Raw genomic sequence first — 17,571 nt, 5'->3', positions numbered from 1 at the left:
TGATATATTTGATGCACTGGAGTGGACATTCAACTGGGACACTACTACTGTGTGGACTTTGTTTCCACATGTCTGGTTTGTGTCAAGTTTTTATTTATTTATTATTATTGTTATTATTATTATTATTGTGTGTGTGTGTGTGTGTATTGTTCGTTACTTTGAAAATTGACAGTAAAAATGTTTTGGAAAAATAAAAATAAACCTAGAAATGATCTGAGGAGAACTCGTGGAGAAGGTGCTTTTATTGTGAAGAGCCTGGACAGGAAGTGGTTTTATTGTGAAGAGGACTGGACCGGAAGTGGCGGCCCGTGACGTGACGTCAGCTGGATGCTGGATGGAGATGCGCAGCTCGTGAGGCTCCGCAGCACAAACATCTGATCAACAACCAAACAAACAACAACAAGAAGATCAAAGAGACGGTGAGTGACGTCATGTTGTTGTTGTTGTTGTTTACAGAAGCCAGTGTTTGTGTTTAGTGCATGTGATCGATATCCCACTGAGACTGAGACTATTATGGGCTGTTGGATGATGCAGCTGAATTCAGACGGATCGATACTTCCTCTGATCAGCCTGATATAACTAACTAACCCTACCTGTATAGATATATAAACCTACCTATATATAACCCTCTATAACGACCTTTCACAATAAAAGCCTCGTCCGTTCACAGTAAACAACATCAACAGACCGTGTGACGTCACTAGATAACGGAGGGCGTCGCCCCGCGGACCGGAAGTCTGATCAATAACAGCTGATTCAGTCTGATTGTTTTTATCTTTATTAAACATTTAATTTAATTATCTTTTTATTCTATTTTATTTGATTCATTCTTGTTCTATTTGATCCTGTTAAACAGCAGGAGGGGCAAGGGGGGCAAGGGGGGCAACAGGGGCATTAGGGGCATTAGGGGCAGTGATGTCTGGTGGGTGTTAAACCAGATCTACCTGAGTCACTGAGGAGAAAGCAGACAGTTAGATAGGGGGGGCAACAGGGGCAAGAGGGGCACCGACTGGGGGGGGGGGCACACAGGTATAAACCAGTCCTGTTAGTTCCTGTGTGACTCTGCAGGAGAAAACACAGGATGAAAACACAAACAGGAGCAGAAATAAACAACTGATAGAAAACATCTGGATTTTATTCTTGAGAAAAGAATCACAGTTTAAACAAAGTAACTGACTCTGACTGGACATTAGCCCAGTATATTATGGGATGGCCAGTGCCACCCTGACTGGACATTAGCCCAGCATATTATGGGATGGCCAGTGCCACCCTGACTGGACATTAGCCCAGCATATTATGGGATGGCCAGTGCCACCCTGACTGGACATTAGCCCAGCATATTATGGGATGGCCAGTGCCACCCTGACTAGGCATTAGCTCAGTATATTATGGGATGGCCAGTGCCACCCGAGGCCCCTCCCTGAACACGCCCCTGGTGGAGCTGCTGTGGCGTGAAAACTGCTGCAGCTGCAGATAAAGTCTGATTGATTGATTGATTGATTGATTGATTGATTGATTGATTGATTGATTGATTGATTGATTCAGGTCATTCTATGAAAATGGTAGCTTTTTGAACAGCAATTTTATGTTTCATTTGTATTATTTTTTTTAGCAACTTAAACATGGTCACATAACAGTTAACCACTTACCATTATAAATCAACATAAATTACAGCTTAATGTATTTTAATATTTCTATTATATTAAAAGAAATGCTAATGGTGGTTGGTGTTAATGATCATCACTGGTGTTACCCACTGGTCACTGGTGTTACTAACTAGAACAGTGACACCAGTGACAAATGGACAGACAAGATGGCCTATTCAAGATGGTGGACATTGCAGGCAAAACCACACTTCTTAACTTGTAAATATATCAGCTTATCATACAATTTTATCAATTATTTTAATAAAATTTCCTTTCCCCTTACTATAAACTCTATAACACCAGTGACGCATCTTAAGTCCTCACATGAAATTACTTGTTAAATCTTAACATTGTCAACATATGAAGAGAAGGTGCTGACTAACCATGTGCTCTTCAAAATGGACACGCCTCCAATTAACTCTTGACCCCAGAAGATGTTTGCAGAGATGAAGTAGTTTTTCAAAATAAAGGGTTTTACAAATAGGAGAAGAGCCTGCTTGCCGAGATCTGCACGGGGACGGGGATGCAGTATTCGGCACAGCAGTTTTTGTACCTGCTGAGATTTGCATCCCCTGGCTGTTTTAGCCAATGACACTACTTGCTACATGTATGAAATGCATGTTCACATGTATAAACACCTAAACCGTACAGTGTGCGTAACCCCAGCAGAGCAGGAAGAGACTTCTCCGCATGTGTTGAAAAGTGGCTGCTGGCCGAGGTCTGCATGTGGCTCGTGGAACGCCAGGGGATGTAAACCTCGGCAGGTCCGAAAACAGCTGAGCCGAACACTGCTGCATCCCCCATGTGTTTCACTGCAGACACCTGCTGGTCAAATGGGGTTATGCACTTTGTATTTAGGGTGTTTATGCATATGAACATGAATTGTGTAGCAGTGTATTTGGCTAAAACAACCGGGGGATGCAAATCTCAGCAGGTCCAAAAACTGCTGAGCCGAACACTGCATCCCCGTCCCTGTAATGAATGATCCAGTTCCACATTTGTTGTGCGGTGTGCAGATCTCGGCAAGCAGGCACTTCTCGGCATAAAGCGGCGTTCACACCGGACGCGATAGACGCGAATACAATCGCGCCAGACGCTTCATTCGCGCTGCTTGGTCATTTTGGATCATTCGCGTCCATCACGTCATTCGCGCTAGACGCTCCGCCTGTTCATTTGAAAACCGGTCTCAACCCGTTCTCTTTCCATGTCGATCGTGGCTCATATCACCACTGTTGCTGCACTGAACTACTGCTGTACAAGTGTGTGTGTGTGTGTGTGTGTGTGTGTGTGTGTGTCCACTCTGTGTAGAAGAGGCAGCGGTGCCACACACAGCTCAAATACAATCAGCTTCTCCTTCATGTTGTTCTGAGTGTAAACAACCGTACAGAGAAGTGACGTCGTCGGCTTCAACTCGTCGCTGATTGGACGTCACGGCGCGATGCCGCCTGAAAAGTTCAATATTTTCAACTTTATTCGCGCCGCGTCTCATCGCGCCAGACGCTCCAGACGCTCCATTCGCGCCGCCTCCGCCTGAATCACGTGTCATCGCTCCATTTACATTGGTTTTCAATGTAGAGTTGCCGCTCCATTCACGTCTATCGCGTCCGGTGTGAACGCCCCTTAACACCGGTTCAAATGGTTCTGTGTTCTGACGGTGCAGTTCTCTGTTCCTCCTGCAGACGGCGCTGTGACCATGACCTCCTGCTCCTCCTCCTCGCTGCTCCTCCTCTTCCTCCTCTTCCTCTCCTCCTCCTCCTCCTCCACGGAGGACCTGAGCAGGAAGAACTCTGACTTCGCGGCGCGGCTGTTCCGGGCCGTGTGCAGCCGGACCGACGACAACGTGGTCCTGTCTCCGTTGGCGCTGAGCGGCGGCCTGACGGCGCTGCTGAGCGCCGCCACGGGAACCACGCAGCAGCAGCTGCTGAGCGGCCTGAGCCTCAACGGGCTGCAGCCGGACACGCTGCCAGGTGGGTCAGAGGAACTATAGTTACCACAAAGAGTTAAAACTGTGTAAATATGTCAAAGTACTTGTACTCGCCACCCTGACCTCTGTTTACCAGGAACTAACCGACTCACTCATAGCGGTTTCACACCAGTTAGTGGAACCAAAGTGGGAGGACGTCATTCCGCTCACACAGGAAGTAACCACGGCAACGGCTCTTTCTGAACAGCAAACTACCGTACTACTACTTACTCTTAATATGTTTTCATGTGAGAAAGTAACTGTTTAGATCCCAAATCTACGGCCAGTTGATCCAAACGACGGCTGGTTAGAAGTTTGAAGCTCTGCAGCGACCGGGACATCACAGAGACAGCAGCCGGTCTGCAGAGCTGCTCGGTCGGCCAACCTCCGTCCTCATCCCGGGGGAGAAAACCATCGCTAATTAACTTACCCGCAGGTTTTTAGAGGTTTACCACCGGCTGGTTAAAGTATTTCTAGGAGATAAATGTTGGTCTCAGTGATGAAATCTAACAGCTGTATCAGTAGCATTAGTTAGTGTGAATGTAAAGTGAAGCTTCCTGTGTGTATTGGACAGAAGAGCAGCGCTGCCTCGGGGCTCTGGAGCCTACGGACACAAACCACCACATTTACATCAACAAATACATGTTTTACTATCAACACATCAGTCTGCAGTAAGGTTTATTTTACTAAGCTACTGTATATAACATGGTGACTCGCCCACTGATGATGTCACGGTTTGCAAGGAAAAACCAACTATTTTTTGGTTCCGCTGCGAACCGACTTTTCAGGTTCCGAACCAATTGTTTTTTCGGTGTGAACGCGCCGGCCGGTTCAAAGCTGCGTTGGGGAACCAGAACCAGAACCGTGCCGGATACAGAGTGAGTCGGTTAGTTCCTGATAAACATCTTCTCTCACCAGTTGATGAACTGAAACTAACGTGTTTGTAACTATAACGACTCTTTAAAGGGATAGTTCAACATTTAGTCAAACTGGCCCATCACCATAATCCCTATAGTCATAGCAGTAGGTTCATTACCTTTAATTGTCGGTGCAAGCTGTTTTTAGAACGGTGGAGCAGAGCCGTGAGCTGCTCAGAGCTACGCTACGGAGGCTCATTATGGGATTTCTTGGTTTTTCTCCATCAAACTCATCAAATACACAATCCAACAACTCCACAACGCTCTGGTGGACAAGTTGTGAGCTGCACATTCACCACGCTATGAGATAATAACACAACGTTACCACACAGAGTTGTTTTTTTTTTGTTTTTTTTAAAGTATATTTTTTTGGCTTTTTATGCCTTTATTTGATAGCCATAGACAGGAAAGGGTGAGGCAGAGAGAGGGGGAATGACACGCAGGAAAGGTCAGCCCGACGCGGGATTCGAACCGGGGACGCCTGCGTTGAGGACTGTAGCCTCTACAGTACATGGGGCGGCTGCCTTAACCACTGCGCCACGCACCGCCCTGAGTTGTTTTAGAGGGGAATACAGAGACTGTTGATGAAGAACTGTCCCTGAAGGCAACGTGCATCAGCGGTTTTGCATGAATTTCCCTCTACAACAACTAAAAATGGTTCCAGTCGTTTGGTCCTTTGAACCTGAATGCTTTTGTACCTATTGATTTCCTATTGTCTGTCAGACCTGTTCCAGACCCTGAGGACGGCGGTCCAGAGCGGTGGCGGTGGTGGTCTCCATCAGGCCGTGGGTCTCTTCCCTCCTCAGGACTTCCAGCCTTCCTCCTCCTACCTGCAGCTGCTGCAGGAGAAGTTCGGGGCTCAGAGCCGCAGCGTTTCCTTCTCTGCTCCGAGCGACGCCGTCAGCGCCGTCAACCTGTGGGCTCAGGAGCAGACCGGGGACCGCGTCCGAGACCTGGTCACCGCGCTGCAGCCCGACACGCGGCTGCTGCTCGCCACCGCCGCCGCTTTCCAAGGTACGAGACCGCAGACACGGAGATGTTCACTCGTTGTAACTCTTAAAAACTACACTTCAGGTTCTTCTCTTTACATTCCATTTCAGTTTACAATTTATAAATAGAGAGCCTATAAAGTGGAAGCAGGAAGTAACGGTTCGTCTCTAGCTCTCTGCTCATTCCGCTGAAAGCCATTTGCTCGTTGTAACTCTTAAAAACTACACTTCATTTTACATTCCATTTCAGTTTAGAATTTATCAATAAACACATTTACTCATTCAAAACGAGTAGGCTACTGGTCAATCTCAGGCGACTTTATTTCATTTATTGCAACTTTCTAAAGTTTATTATCATTACATTTTTGAAGTTTGAGTAACAGCAAAGAGTTTTTAGCATCTAGGCTAGTAGCTTTTTATTTAAAAAATGTTTTTTAAGTGTAGATAGAATATGAAGTCACACTAATATGCAAAACAAAAGAGATTGTAGAAGGATTTTATTCATGATGCATTGTGGTAAAATACAGCGTTCTTCTCTCTTTTTTTTGCATATTAGTGTGACTTCATATTCTATCTACACTTAAAAAACATTTTCACCGGATCGGACCGGAGCGGAGCGGGTTCTGCCCAGTCCGGTCCGGTTCGTCTCTAGCTCTCTGCTCATTCCGCCGAAAGCCATTTGCTCGTTGTAACCCTTAAAAACTACACTTCATTTTACATTCCATTTCAGTTTAGAAATTATTCATAGAGAGCCTATAAAGCGGACGCAGGAAGTAACGTCGCCATGGGAACTCAATCCAGAACAAGTCTCCATGTGAGTGAACGAGAGTCAAAGTTTTATTTCTAGTGTGATGATAAAACTCTGTTACGGTTCATGAAGAGAAACCAGCAGTTTGTTGTAAAACTCCTTAGAGTCCGTAACCATAGAGACTCCAGGTGGCGTAGTGACGTCACCATGGCGACCACATGGCGTCCTTCCTTTCCCGTGTCAGTTGGTGACACCAGACCTGTAGTCACACTAAATACATCCTTCTGTTGCCGTGACAACAAACTGCTGGTTTCTCTTCATGAACCGTGGTGTTTTAAACAGGTCGAGGTCAAAGGTCACAGAGTTTTATCATCACACCGTTCACTCACATGGAGACTTTCTGAGTTGAGTTCCCATGGCGACGGTACTTCCTGCTTCTCTCTACCATCTTCTCTCTCTATCCACATTTACTCATTCAAAACGAGTAGGCTACTGGTCAATCTCAGGCTACTTTATTTCATTTATTGCAACTTTCTAAAGTTGATTATCATTACATTTTTGAAGTACCAGCAAGTAACAGCAAAGAGTTTTTAGCATCTAGGCTAGTAGCTGGAGCACAGAGCAGCTCATTCTGAGGATTTAACTGAATATTTGACTGTTGATACCAACAAACTCTGTCTTAGAGATAATGTAGGGAACAGGAATGAGACACAGCTACAGTATCATTACATTACAGGAACAATACATTACAGAATTTAATGTCGGTCTTCCCACGACGTTCAGAAATGATGTCGCCTACTGCTGAACGTACTGAAACCACGGAACGGGACTAAAATGTGAATTTTAACCAAAATGTAATGAAGTTTTTATTTTAAAAAGGTTTTTTAAGTGTAGATAGAATATGAAGTCACACTAATATGCAAATAAAAGAGATTGTAGAAGGATTTTATTCATGATGCATTGTGGTAAAATACAGCGTTTGGCAACAAAGGCTGTTTCAGTGTTTTGAACGCCTTTTTATAATAATTAAAAATGATATATCTTTAATTTCTACAGTGATTCATGTGTATGGTGCTTTGTTTATTATTATTATGTTATTATTATGTTTTTATACTTTTAATATGCTGGGGACAGAAATGACTTTAGCCTTTCAATTTCTTCATACTGATCTTCAACATTTCAAATAATTTCCAATCATTTCATACTCTCCATTGTTTCATCTCTTCACTTGATTCAGTTTGTTTCAACAATTCATTCAGCTCATTCAGCTTCCAGCTTTCACCGTATTTCCTTCAGGAAATGAATTCTCTAGTTTCTACAGTGATTCATGTGTTTGCTGCTTTGTTTATTAATAAAATGTAGTTTATATTATATTATTACATGTTTTTATACTTTAAAAGGCGCTCTGTTGGTGGAATCGTTGTGTATAAATAAAGTTTTGTCTGTTTGTCTTCCAGCTCAGTTCTCTCCGTCCTTCAACGCCTCGCTGTCTCAGGACGAGCGTTTCTACGTGGACAAGTACCACGTTGCCATGGTGACGATGATGTTCCGGGCCGGTAAGTACTTCCTGGCGTACGACGGCGCGGTGAAGTCCGGCGTGTTGAAGCTGCCGCTGAGCGACGGAGCGGCCATGTTGGTGCTGCTGCCGGACGAGGACGTGGACGTCAGGGACCTCGAGGACCAAGTCACCGGGGACAAGATCACAGGCTGGATCAGCATGCTGAAGAAGACGTGAGGCGCTGCCATGTCCCCTATGTCCTATGTCCTTCATTATGTCCTTCACTATGTCCCCTATGTCCCCTATGTCCTTCACTATGTCCCCTATGTCCTTCACTATGTCCCCTATGTCCCCTATGTCCTTCACTATGTCCCCTATGTCCCCTATGTCCTTCACTATGTCCCCTATGTCCCCTATGTCCTTCACTATGTCCCCTATGTCCTTCACTATGTCCCCTATGTCCCCTATGTCCCCTATGTCCTTCACTATGTCCCCTATGTCCTTCACTATGTCCCCTATGTCCCCTATGTCCTTCACTATGTCCCCTATGTCCCCTATGTCCTTCATTATGTCCTTCACTATGTCCCCTATGTCCCCTATGTCCTTCACTATGTCCCCTATGTCCTTCACTATGTCCCCTATGTCCCCTATGTCCTTCACTATGTCCCCTATGTCCCCTATGTCCTTCATTATGTCCTTCACTATGTCCCCTATGTCCTTCACTATGTCCCCTATGTCCTTCACTATGTCCCCTATGTCCCCTATGTCCCCTATGTCCTTCACTATGTCCCCTATGTCCCCTATGTCCTTCACTATGTCCCCTATGTCCCCTATGTCCTTCACTATGTCCCCTATGTCCCCTATGTCCTTCACTATGTCCCCTATGTCCTTCACTATGTCCCCTATGTCCCCTATGTCCTTCACTATGTCCCCTATGTCCTTCACTATGTCCCCTATGTCCTTCACTATGTCCTTCACTATGTCCCCTATGTCCTTCACTATGTCCCCTATGTCCTTCACTATGTCCCCTATGTCCTTCACTATGTCCCCTATGTCCCCTATGTCCTTCACTATGTCCTTCACTATGTCCTTCACTATGTCCCCTATGTCCCCTATGTCCTTCACTATGTCCCCTATGTCCTTCACTATGTCCCCTATGTCCTCTATGTCCTTCACTATGTCCTTCACTATGTCCCCTATGTCCCCTATGTCCTTCACTATGTCCTTCACTATGTCCCCTATGTCCCCTATGTCCTTCACTATGTCCTCTATGTCCCCTATGTCCTCTATGTCCTTCACTATGTCCCCTATGTCCCCTATGTCCTTCACTATGTCCCCTATGTCCTTCACTATGTCCTTCACTATGTCCCCTATGTCCTTCACTATGTCCCCTATGTCCCCTATGTCCTTCACTATGTCCCCTATGTCCCCTATGTCCTTCACTATGTCCCCTATGTCCCCTATGTCCTTCACTCTGTCCCCTATGTCCCCTATGTCCTTCACTCTGTCCCCTATGTCCACTATGTCCTTCACTATGTCCCCCAAGTCCCCTATGTCCTTCACTATGTCCCCTATGTCCCCTATGTCCACTATGTCCTCTATGTCCCCTATGTCCTTCACTCTGTCCCCTATGTCCCCTATGTCCACTATGTCCTCTATGTCCCCTATGTCCCCTATGTCCTATGTCCTTCACTATGTCCTCTGTCCTACACAGAGAAAAATAGGGGGACAGAAGGGGACATTTCTGTACTTAAAGGTACAGTTCTGTCCTACTGTAGCCTATAGGGCCAATTATTGTACTCTAGAGTACCTATATTCCAGGGTAAGTTTAACCCATGGTCCAACGCACCATAACACCGAGTTAGACCCCCCCCCCCCCCCCTCGAGAGATGAAGTCTGCTAACCGCTAGCTTCTCTAGTTGTAGCAACTTTAGCAATGACCGCACCATAACAAACAGTGCAGCCACTTACAGACACAAATAATGCTCAGAACAGCACCAAACGTCATCAACAGTACAAACAGGGTCCCATCCCATAATACGAGACATCAAACATCTGTTAGCTTAGCCTGGTTTCTATTGAAAAGAGACGAAAACAACTCACCCACTCTGCTCCAGTTATACGCTATGCAGCAACTTTCCCTGTCCAGAATAGAGTCCAGGCACTGACAACACACGTCCGAGGCCGACTGGCAACACAAACATCTGGTTTCAGCATAAACATCTGGTTTCACGGACACGGCTGAGTTTATGGAGTTTGAGAACAACAACGACTGGTTTCATTTCGATGGGCGCTGCTATCAGTTAGAGACCGAGTTTACTGAAGACGAGCTGAAGGAAATGGAGGAGTAAAGTGAAAGAGTGGTCAGTGTGGTGGTCACTGCCTGTCGGTGGCCGCTGAAACCAGATGTTTGTGCTGTCGGTGGCCGCTGAAACCAGATGTTTGTGCTGAAACCAGATGTTTGTGCTGAAACCAGATGTTTGTGCTGAAACCAGATGTTTGTGCTGCCAGTCAGCCTCAGTGTGTGTTGTCAGTGCCTGGACTCTGTGCTGGACATGGAAAGTTGCTGCATAGCGTATAACTGGAGCAGAGTGGGTGAGTTGTTTTCGTCTCTTTTCAATAGAAACCAGGCTAAGCTAACAGATGTTTGATGCCTCGTATTATGGGATGGGACCCTGTTTGTACTGTTGATGACGTTTGGTGCTGTTCTGAACATTATTTGTGGCTGTAAGTGGCTTTTTGATCGGTGGATAGTGGATCCATAGACTGCGCTGTTTGTTATGGTGCGGTCATTGCTAAAGTTGCTACAACTAGAGAAGCTAGTGTAACGGATGTGCACTCACTCCACCCATAAAAGACGTGCTAACCAACCCGCCAAGTGGTTGTCAACCTCTTGGCGAAGAGGTTAGCATCGTCGCCTCCAGCGCGGGAGGTCGTGGGATCGAACCCCACCTAGGGCAGAGGGCCGTGAGAAACACAACGTAGAGGACCAGATATGACATCGGCTACACTAGCGGTTAGCAGACTTCATCTCTCGAGGTCCTCTGTCTCCTATGTCCTTCACTATGTCCTCTGTCCTCTGTCCTTCACTATGTCCTACACTCTGTCCTCTTGTCCTCTGTATACAGAGTATAATATATCTATATATATATACTGTATATAAGTATATTAATACTCTGTCTTGTCCAACAGGAAGTTGGAGGTGCAGCTGCCTCGCTTCGTGTTGGAGCGTTCCTATTCGCTGAAGGACGTCCTTCAGACCTTGGACATCACTCAGGTGTTTCAAGACAACGCTGAAATCACCAACATGGGCGGAACCAAAGCACCGCCGCTCTCACAGGTCAGGACTGTCGTCATGGCAACTGTCGTTTATGGGACTTTATTGTTGACCAAATATCTTTTATACCATTTTCCTGTTAATTCCATCAAAAAGACCATTCCTAAAACTTTTGGCACAAGAATTAATGGAGCATTGCAACATATTATTATTATTATTATTATTATTATATTATGTCTAAACAGTTTATTATTGGATGTTGATGCCGTTCAGAAGTAGGCTATATCAGTCTTCTACATTAAACACATTGCTGCCTTGTAATAGTCTTCAGAAACACACGACACAATATTCTCCTGCCGGGTTATAAACGCTTCCTCGCCATCTGAAGGTCGATGATGTCACAGCATCATGTATATGTGTGTTGTATGTTGTATGTTGTATGTTGTGTGTTGTGTGTTGTGTGTTGTATGTTGTATGTCTGTGTGTTGTGTGTTGTATGTTGTGTGTTGTGTGTTGTGTGTTGTGTGTTGTGTGTTGTATGTTGTATGTCTGTGTGTTGTGTGTTGTATGTTGTGTGTTGTGTGTTGTGTGTTGTGTGTTGTATGTTGTGTGTTGTGTGTTGTATGTTGTGTGTTGTGTGTTGTATGTTGTGTGTTGTGTGTTGAACTTGTGTTCATGTCGTTTCCTTCAGGTCGTCCAGAAAACCTCCATCACGGTTGACGAGCGCAGCGATGACATCACCACAGAGGGCGGAGTCAGCGGCGTTCCTCCTCGGCTGACCATCAACAGACCGTTCATCTTCATCGTCTACCACGAGGCCACGGGCAGCCTGCTGCTGATTGGCCGAGTGGTCGACCCCACCAAGAAATAATAACAACACCATGGTTACCTGAGAGTAGAGCTGTAACAGAGAGTAGTGACAGCATCGGTCCAATGGCAGCGCCTCCTGGTGGAGGAATATGGGTTTTACAAAAGAACTGACATCTCTGCATTGTTGGTGAATGAGCAGTGTGGTGTTTTCAATAATTTAAGGACATTTATAGATCACCCACGTTAATAGCATCATTGAGGATCCTTTACAGATAAACATTAACACATAGGAGAGTAAAAAAAAACAACAGTTGTCTACATTAATGTGTCAATCTACATTTTGTAATAAACTAATTATACTAATAATCTGATATGACCAAGACACCTAAAAACAAAAACACGGCAGTTTTCATCAATTTACCAGCAAGTGGGCAACACACATACATTGGAGTGAATGGGTTTTCTGGGCGCTTTTGCAATACCCATATCCTGCCACTAGGGGCGCAAAACCCTTAAACCCTTAAACCCTTAAACCCTTAAACCCTTAAACCCTAAAACCCTTAAACCCTTAAACCCTTAAACCCATAAACCCTTACCACGGGAGTCAATGGTGGTGTCCTTACTCTCTTTTACACTGCTCTAACTGAGAGGATGCTAGTGTGTGTGTGTGTGTTAATGTGTGTGAGTGTGTGTGTCCTCTAGCGCTGTCATCAGGTAGATGTTTGTAGTTAATAATAATAATGGTTTACATTTATATAGCGCTTTTCACGCTACCCAAAGCGCTTTACAGAAACCGCTATAGTCCCTTCCCATGAGCCTCAGCGGCGGCGCCGTGTAACAGCCAGTCAGCTGCTGTTGGTGTGATAACTAACTAACTCATCTCTTCCTGTCTGTAACGATGAGAGAAACTCTACAGTAACCATACTGATACTTTACTTAAATACCTGTTAATAAAACTGACACGACACCTGTCATAAACATCAATGAAGACTTATGACAGCTGTCGTTAAACCCTGCCACACACATAAAGATTTTATAAATCTCAACCGATTTTTTATCTGTGAGAGACCCCACACATGAAGATAAAAAATCTGTGATTGAACAGTTTTGATCGTATTGTGTGTGGTGTGCTGCGATATTCCAAACACAACACACCACACACATTAAGATTTTTCAGAATCTTGATCCTCCGGTCAGAAAACTCAGAAAGAGATCCGCGGCATCAGCAGCGATACCAGGGGTGTCGTTGTAGCTACTCTTTCAGGTCTATTTCCAGAATGGACAATGAGAGCGACGTAATTTTTTTTTAAAGACACTTCAGCCTTTACAACGATCCCATCGGTGTGTGTCTGTGTGTCTGTGTGTCCAGACGCCGAGCAGTCAAGTGGCTGTCCAATAGGGACCCGTGCGCTGTCACATGACGGGCTGTGAGCAGCGGTCACATGATCGTTTACACATGGCTGCTCTATTGCGTGTATGCGTGAATGTCTGTGTGAACCTCATGTAACACCAGGGCTGCACCGTGGCTCTGTGAGGTTGCCGGTGTTGTGTGGAGAAGTGGCTTGTTGCCGCGAGCAGCATGCAGAGCTCGGCAAGCAGGCGCTTCTCCGCACAACACCGGCTTTCCACACACAAGATGACTTTTGATTGAAGCGGCCACGGTTGTCGGCCCTGATAATCGTAAATATTGAACATGTTTAATACTTACGATTATCGGCGCCGAACGTTTTCCGAGCCGATTGTCGGGGGAATTTTGACTCTTAACACACCACACACTACAAGAGAATCTTATAAGATAATCATAAGAGCTTAAGATAATCGGGCGATGTCTGTCCGTGGTCGGAATGGGGAAAATCGGGGCAAAATCAGCCCGATTATCTTTATGTGTGTGGCAGGCTTAAGTGTCATTCTGTCACTTTTGATGCAAAGTTGACATTATTTGAGATGTCCTTGTTTTGCCAACTTAAAATGTTGGCAATCAGGTCCGCTATGACAGGTGATGTCGTCTTTATATCAAGTTGTCATAACAAGGACATAACTTACTGAACGACACTTAGCGACGGCTGTCAGAAGTCTTCACTGATGGTTATGACAGCTGTTATGTCAGTTTTATGAACACGTATTCAAGTAACGTGTTACCTGATAAACTTACCTTGGTACGCCCCCCCCTCCCCCCACCTGAATGACTGATGGTTTCTCCCAGCCTGACTGTGTTTACAGCTAAGTAGCTCGTTAGCATGACACTAACTATCGTACCTGTTTATAGCCAATGAGAATGCACCTACTGTTATTAACCACCACTACAACATTAAATGTTTAAAACCAGAACTGTCTCTCTGCCTCGTGTTCTCTGACATCATCAGACCTCATGACATCACATCTCCCACATCTCCCACCCAATCAAAAGGCAGAACCCACTGACCAATGAATTTGATTCAAAGACAGAAGTGCATTCTGGGAAACAGCTGGCTCAGCAGCGTGCAGCTCTAACAGGATGGTTGTGACATCATTCATTCAGCCAGACCACCGACCAATAAGAACACAGACACAGTTTGAATGTGCAGAGTTTACTGAACCAATCAGGGGACAGATGAAGTCGTTAGAATACACAGAGAGAGACGAGGCTCTACTTCCTCTGTCACTGTAAGGCAGAGACGATGTCCTGTTGCATTCTGGGTAATGTCCTGAAAGTGCTCCCTGACTGCTGATTGGCTAACGGCCGTGGTGGAGGTATGATGTCATTCTTCAGTCTCGTCCTGATTGGACACTGAACGAGTTCGACTTCCTGTTTCTGTTGGAGAAGAAAAAACAGCACATGAATAATTTTAACACAATTATAACACAACAAAAAACAAAGTTTAGTCTAAACCGAACCGGGTCTGAGCACCAAACCAGGACTAAACCAGGACTTAAAGGGATATTCCGGCGTAAGTTTAAGCCATGGTCCAACGCACCATAACACCGCGTTAGACCCCCCCTCGAGAGATGAAGTCTGCTAACCGCTAGCTTCTCTAGTTGTAGCAACTTTAGCAATGACCGCACCATAACAAACAGCGCAGTATACGGATCCACTAGCCACCGATCAAAAAGCCACTTACAGCCACAAATAATGCTCAGAACAGCACCAAACGTCATCAACAGTACAAACAGGGTCCCATCCCATAATATGAGGCATCAAACATCTGTTAGCTTAGCCTAGTTTCTATTGAAAAGAGATGAAAACAACTCACCCACTCTGCTCCAGTTATACGCTATGCAGCAACTTTCCACTGACAACACACATCCGAGGCCGACTGGCAGCACAAACGTCTGGTTTCAGCACAAACATCTGGTTTCAGCACAAACATCTGGTTTCAGCGGCCACCGACAGGCAGTGACCAGACTGACCACTTGATTCCCCCAGGTCCAGCACATAGTCTCCACCGCAGCTGCCCCTCTTTGACTTTACTCCTCCATTTCCTTCAGCTCGTCTTCAGTAAACTCGGTCTCTAACTGATAGTAGCGCCCATCGAAATGAAACCAGTCGTTGTTGTTCTCAAACTCCATAAACACAACAAGCAGACATCACAGACAGGACCTGGGGGAATCAAGTGGTCAGTGTGGTGGTCACTGCCTGTCGGTGGCCGCTGAAACCAGATGTTTGTGCTGAAACCAGATGTTTGTGCTGAAACCAGATGTCTGTGCTGAAACCAGATGTTTGTGCTGAAACCAGATGTTTGTGCTGAAACCAGATGTTTGTGCTGAAACCAGATGTTTGTGTTGAAACCAGATGTCGGGGCTGAAACCAGATGTTTGTGCTGCCAGTCGGCCTCAGTGTGTGTTGTCAGTGCCTGGACTCTGTGCTGGACACGGAAAGTTGCTGCATAGCGTATAACTGGAGGAGAGTGGGTGAGTTGTTTTCGTCTCTTTTCAATAGAAACCAGGCTAAGCTAACAGATGTTTGATGCCTCGTATTATGGGATGGGACCCTGTTTGTACTGTTGATGGCGTTTGGTGCTGTTCTGAGCATTATTTGTGGCTGTAAGTGGCTTTTTGATCGGTGGATAGTGGATCCGTATACTGCGCTGTTTGTTATGGTGCGGTCATTGCTAAAGTTGCTACAGCTAGAGAAGCTAGAGGTTAGCAGACTTCATCTCTCGAGGGGGGGTCTAACTCGGTGTTACGGTGCGTTGGACCATGGCTTAAACTTACGCCGGAATATCCCTTTAAGGGCCAGCTAAAACTGGACTGAACTGGGGGGCCGGTTGAAGGCTAAAACCGGACTGAACTGGGGGGCCAGTTGAAAGCTAAAACTGGGCTGAACTGGGGGGCCGGTTGAAGGCTAAAACCAGACTGGACTGGGGGGCCGGTTGAAGGCTAAAACTGGACTGAAATGGGGGGCCGGGTTGAAGGCTAAAACCGGACTGAACTGGGGGGCCAGTTGAAAGCTAAAACTGGGCTGAACTGGGGGGCCGGTTGAAGGCTAAAACTGGACTGAACTGGGGTAAGACAAGGAAAAAGTAAAGGACAGTCTTGAACCAGGTTGAACTAACCAACAACAGATAAATAACGGTATTCCCATAGTTGAACAGGGAGAAACCAGGACCAAAATCAGGACCAAGTGAACTAATCGGACCAGGTCGGACTAAACAAGGGGGCTAAATGAAGGTGAACAGTGGGGCTAAAACAAAACCAGGACTGGCTCTGGTCAGTATAATAGTACTGTATGGGACTTAACCAGGTTTAGGACCAGGGCCACTAGAGACCAGGCTACCAGCTGATCCTGGTCTCGGATGATCCTGGTCTTGGTTCACAGACTGACTCAGTAAGAGAGGACCTGGTCCTGGTTTGAAACCTGGTTTAGAGGGTTTTGGGAGAAAGACTTCACAAACCATGTAGAACAATCGACTCAAAGCCCAGAACTCACATTGACAGTTTTCTGGACTGGCTCTCCCTAACCCCGCAACCCCGGTCCATCGTTTTACTGCGCTGGTCCACGGTACTGGTTCTATGATCTCTCTGGTCCAAGGAACTGGTTCTATGGTCTCTCTGGTCCACGGTACTGGTTCTATGGTCTCTCTGGTCCACGGTACTGGTTCTATGGTCTCTCTGGTCCACGGTACTGGTTCTATGGTCTCTCTGGTCCAAGGTACTGGTTCTATGGTCTCTCTGGTCCACGGTACTGGTTCTATGGTCTCTCTGGTCCAAGGTACTGGTTCTATGGTCTCTCTGGTCCAAGGTACTGGTTCTATGGTCTCTCTGGTCCAAGGAACTGGTTCTATGGTCTCTCTGGTCCAAGGAACTGGTTCTATGGTCTCTCTGGTCCACGGTACTGGTTCTATGGTCTCTCTGGTCCAAGGAACTGGTTCTATGGTCTCTCTGGTCCAAGGAACTGGTTCTATGGTCTCTCTGGTCCAAGGAACTGGTTCTATGGTCTCTCTGGTCCACGGTACTGGTTCTATGGTCTCTCTGGTCCACGGTACTGGTTCTATGGTCCATTGTAGCAGTTCTCTGGTCCACCATGTTGTTCCTATGGTCTCTCTGGTCTAGTGAACCGGCCCTGTGGTCCAGCGTGGTGGCCCGGTCCAGGAGGCTGGTGGTGTTGCTGCGGATCAGGACCGGCATGGAGGAGTTGGACTGTGTTGCCATGGTGAAGTGGACAGTCCTCAAGGAGTCGTCTGTAAAACAGCAGAAGTGACGTGAGGCTAACGGCCAGGACTGCAGTCCTACCAACTGACGGATGT

General features: G+C 46.1%; 2 protein-coding genes across 2 annotated transcripts in view; one reads left to right on the top strand and one right to left on the bottom strand.

The window, feature by feature from the left end:
• Positions 1–257: 257 nt before the first annotated feature.
• On the top strand, positions 258–12,105 carry serpina10a (serpin peptidase inhibitor, clade A (alpha-1 antiproteinase, antitrypsin), member 10a). Its single transcript, XM_085771021.1, has 6 exons — positions 258–419; positions 3,326–3,613; positions 5,250–5,540; positions 7,721–7,994; positions 10,954–11,101; positions 11,730–12,105. Exons 2-6 carry the CDS (start codon positions 3,340–3,342, stop codon positions 11,907–11,909), a joined length of 1,167 nt encoding a protein of 388 aa, XP_085627147.1. The 5' UTR covers positions 258–419; positions 3,326–3,339; the 3' UTR covers positions 11,910–12,105.
• A 2,337-nt stretch (positions 12,106–14,442) lies between these two features.
• ppp4r4 (protein phosphatase 4, regulatory subunit 4) overlaps positions 14,443–17,571 on the bottom strand; it is a 30,388-nt gene continuing 27,259 nt past the window's right edge. Inside the window, exons 24-26 of the mRNA XM_085770933.1 lie at positions 17,306–17,505; positions 16,755–16,906; positions 14,443–14,639 (exon numbers count right to left, since the gene is read on the bottom strand). Coding sequence (XP_085627059.1) covers positions 14,594–14,639; positions 16,755–16,906; positions 17,306–17,505 — 398 coding nt within the window. The 3' untranslated portion in view covers positions 14,443–14,593. The remainder of the gene's footprint in view (positions 14,640–16,754; positions 16,907–17,305; positions 17,506–17,571) is intronic.

This window comes from Trachurus japonicus, chromosome 24, assembly GCF_045865225.1.
Source record: "Trachurus japonicus isolate A0001 chromosome 24, Traja_1.0".
Taxonomy (NCBI): domain Eukaryota; kingdom Metazoa; phylum Chordata; class Actinopteri; order Carangiformes; family Carangidae; genus Trachurus; species Trachurus japonicus.
Note: the sequence above shows the minus strand (reverse complement) of the source record. Positions and strands in the feature narration are given on the sequence as shown.

Coding starts and splice junctions, on each gene's coding strand:
- serpina10a (XM_085771021.1), top strand. CDS start 3,340: ATGACCTCCTGCTCCTCCTCCTCGCTGCTCCTCCTCTTCCTCCTCTTC. Junction 3,614..5,249: donor GCAGCCGGACACGCTGCCAG/GTGGGTCAGAGG, acceptor ATTGTCTGTCAG/ACCTGTTCCAGACCCTGAGG. Junction 7,995..10,953: donor ATCAGCATGCTGAAGAAGAC/GTGAGGCGCTGC, acceptor CTTGTCCAACAG/GAAGTTGGAGGTGCAGCTGC.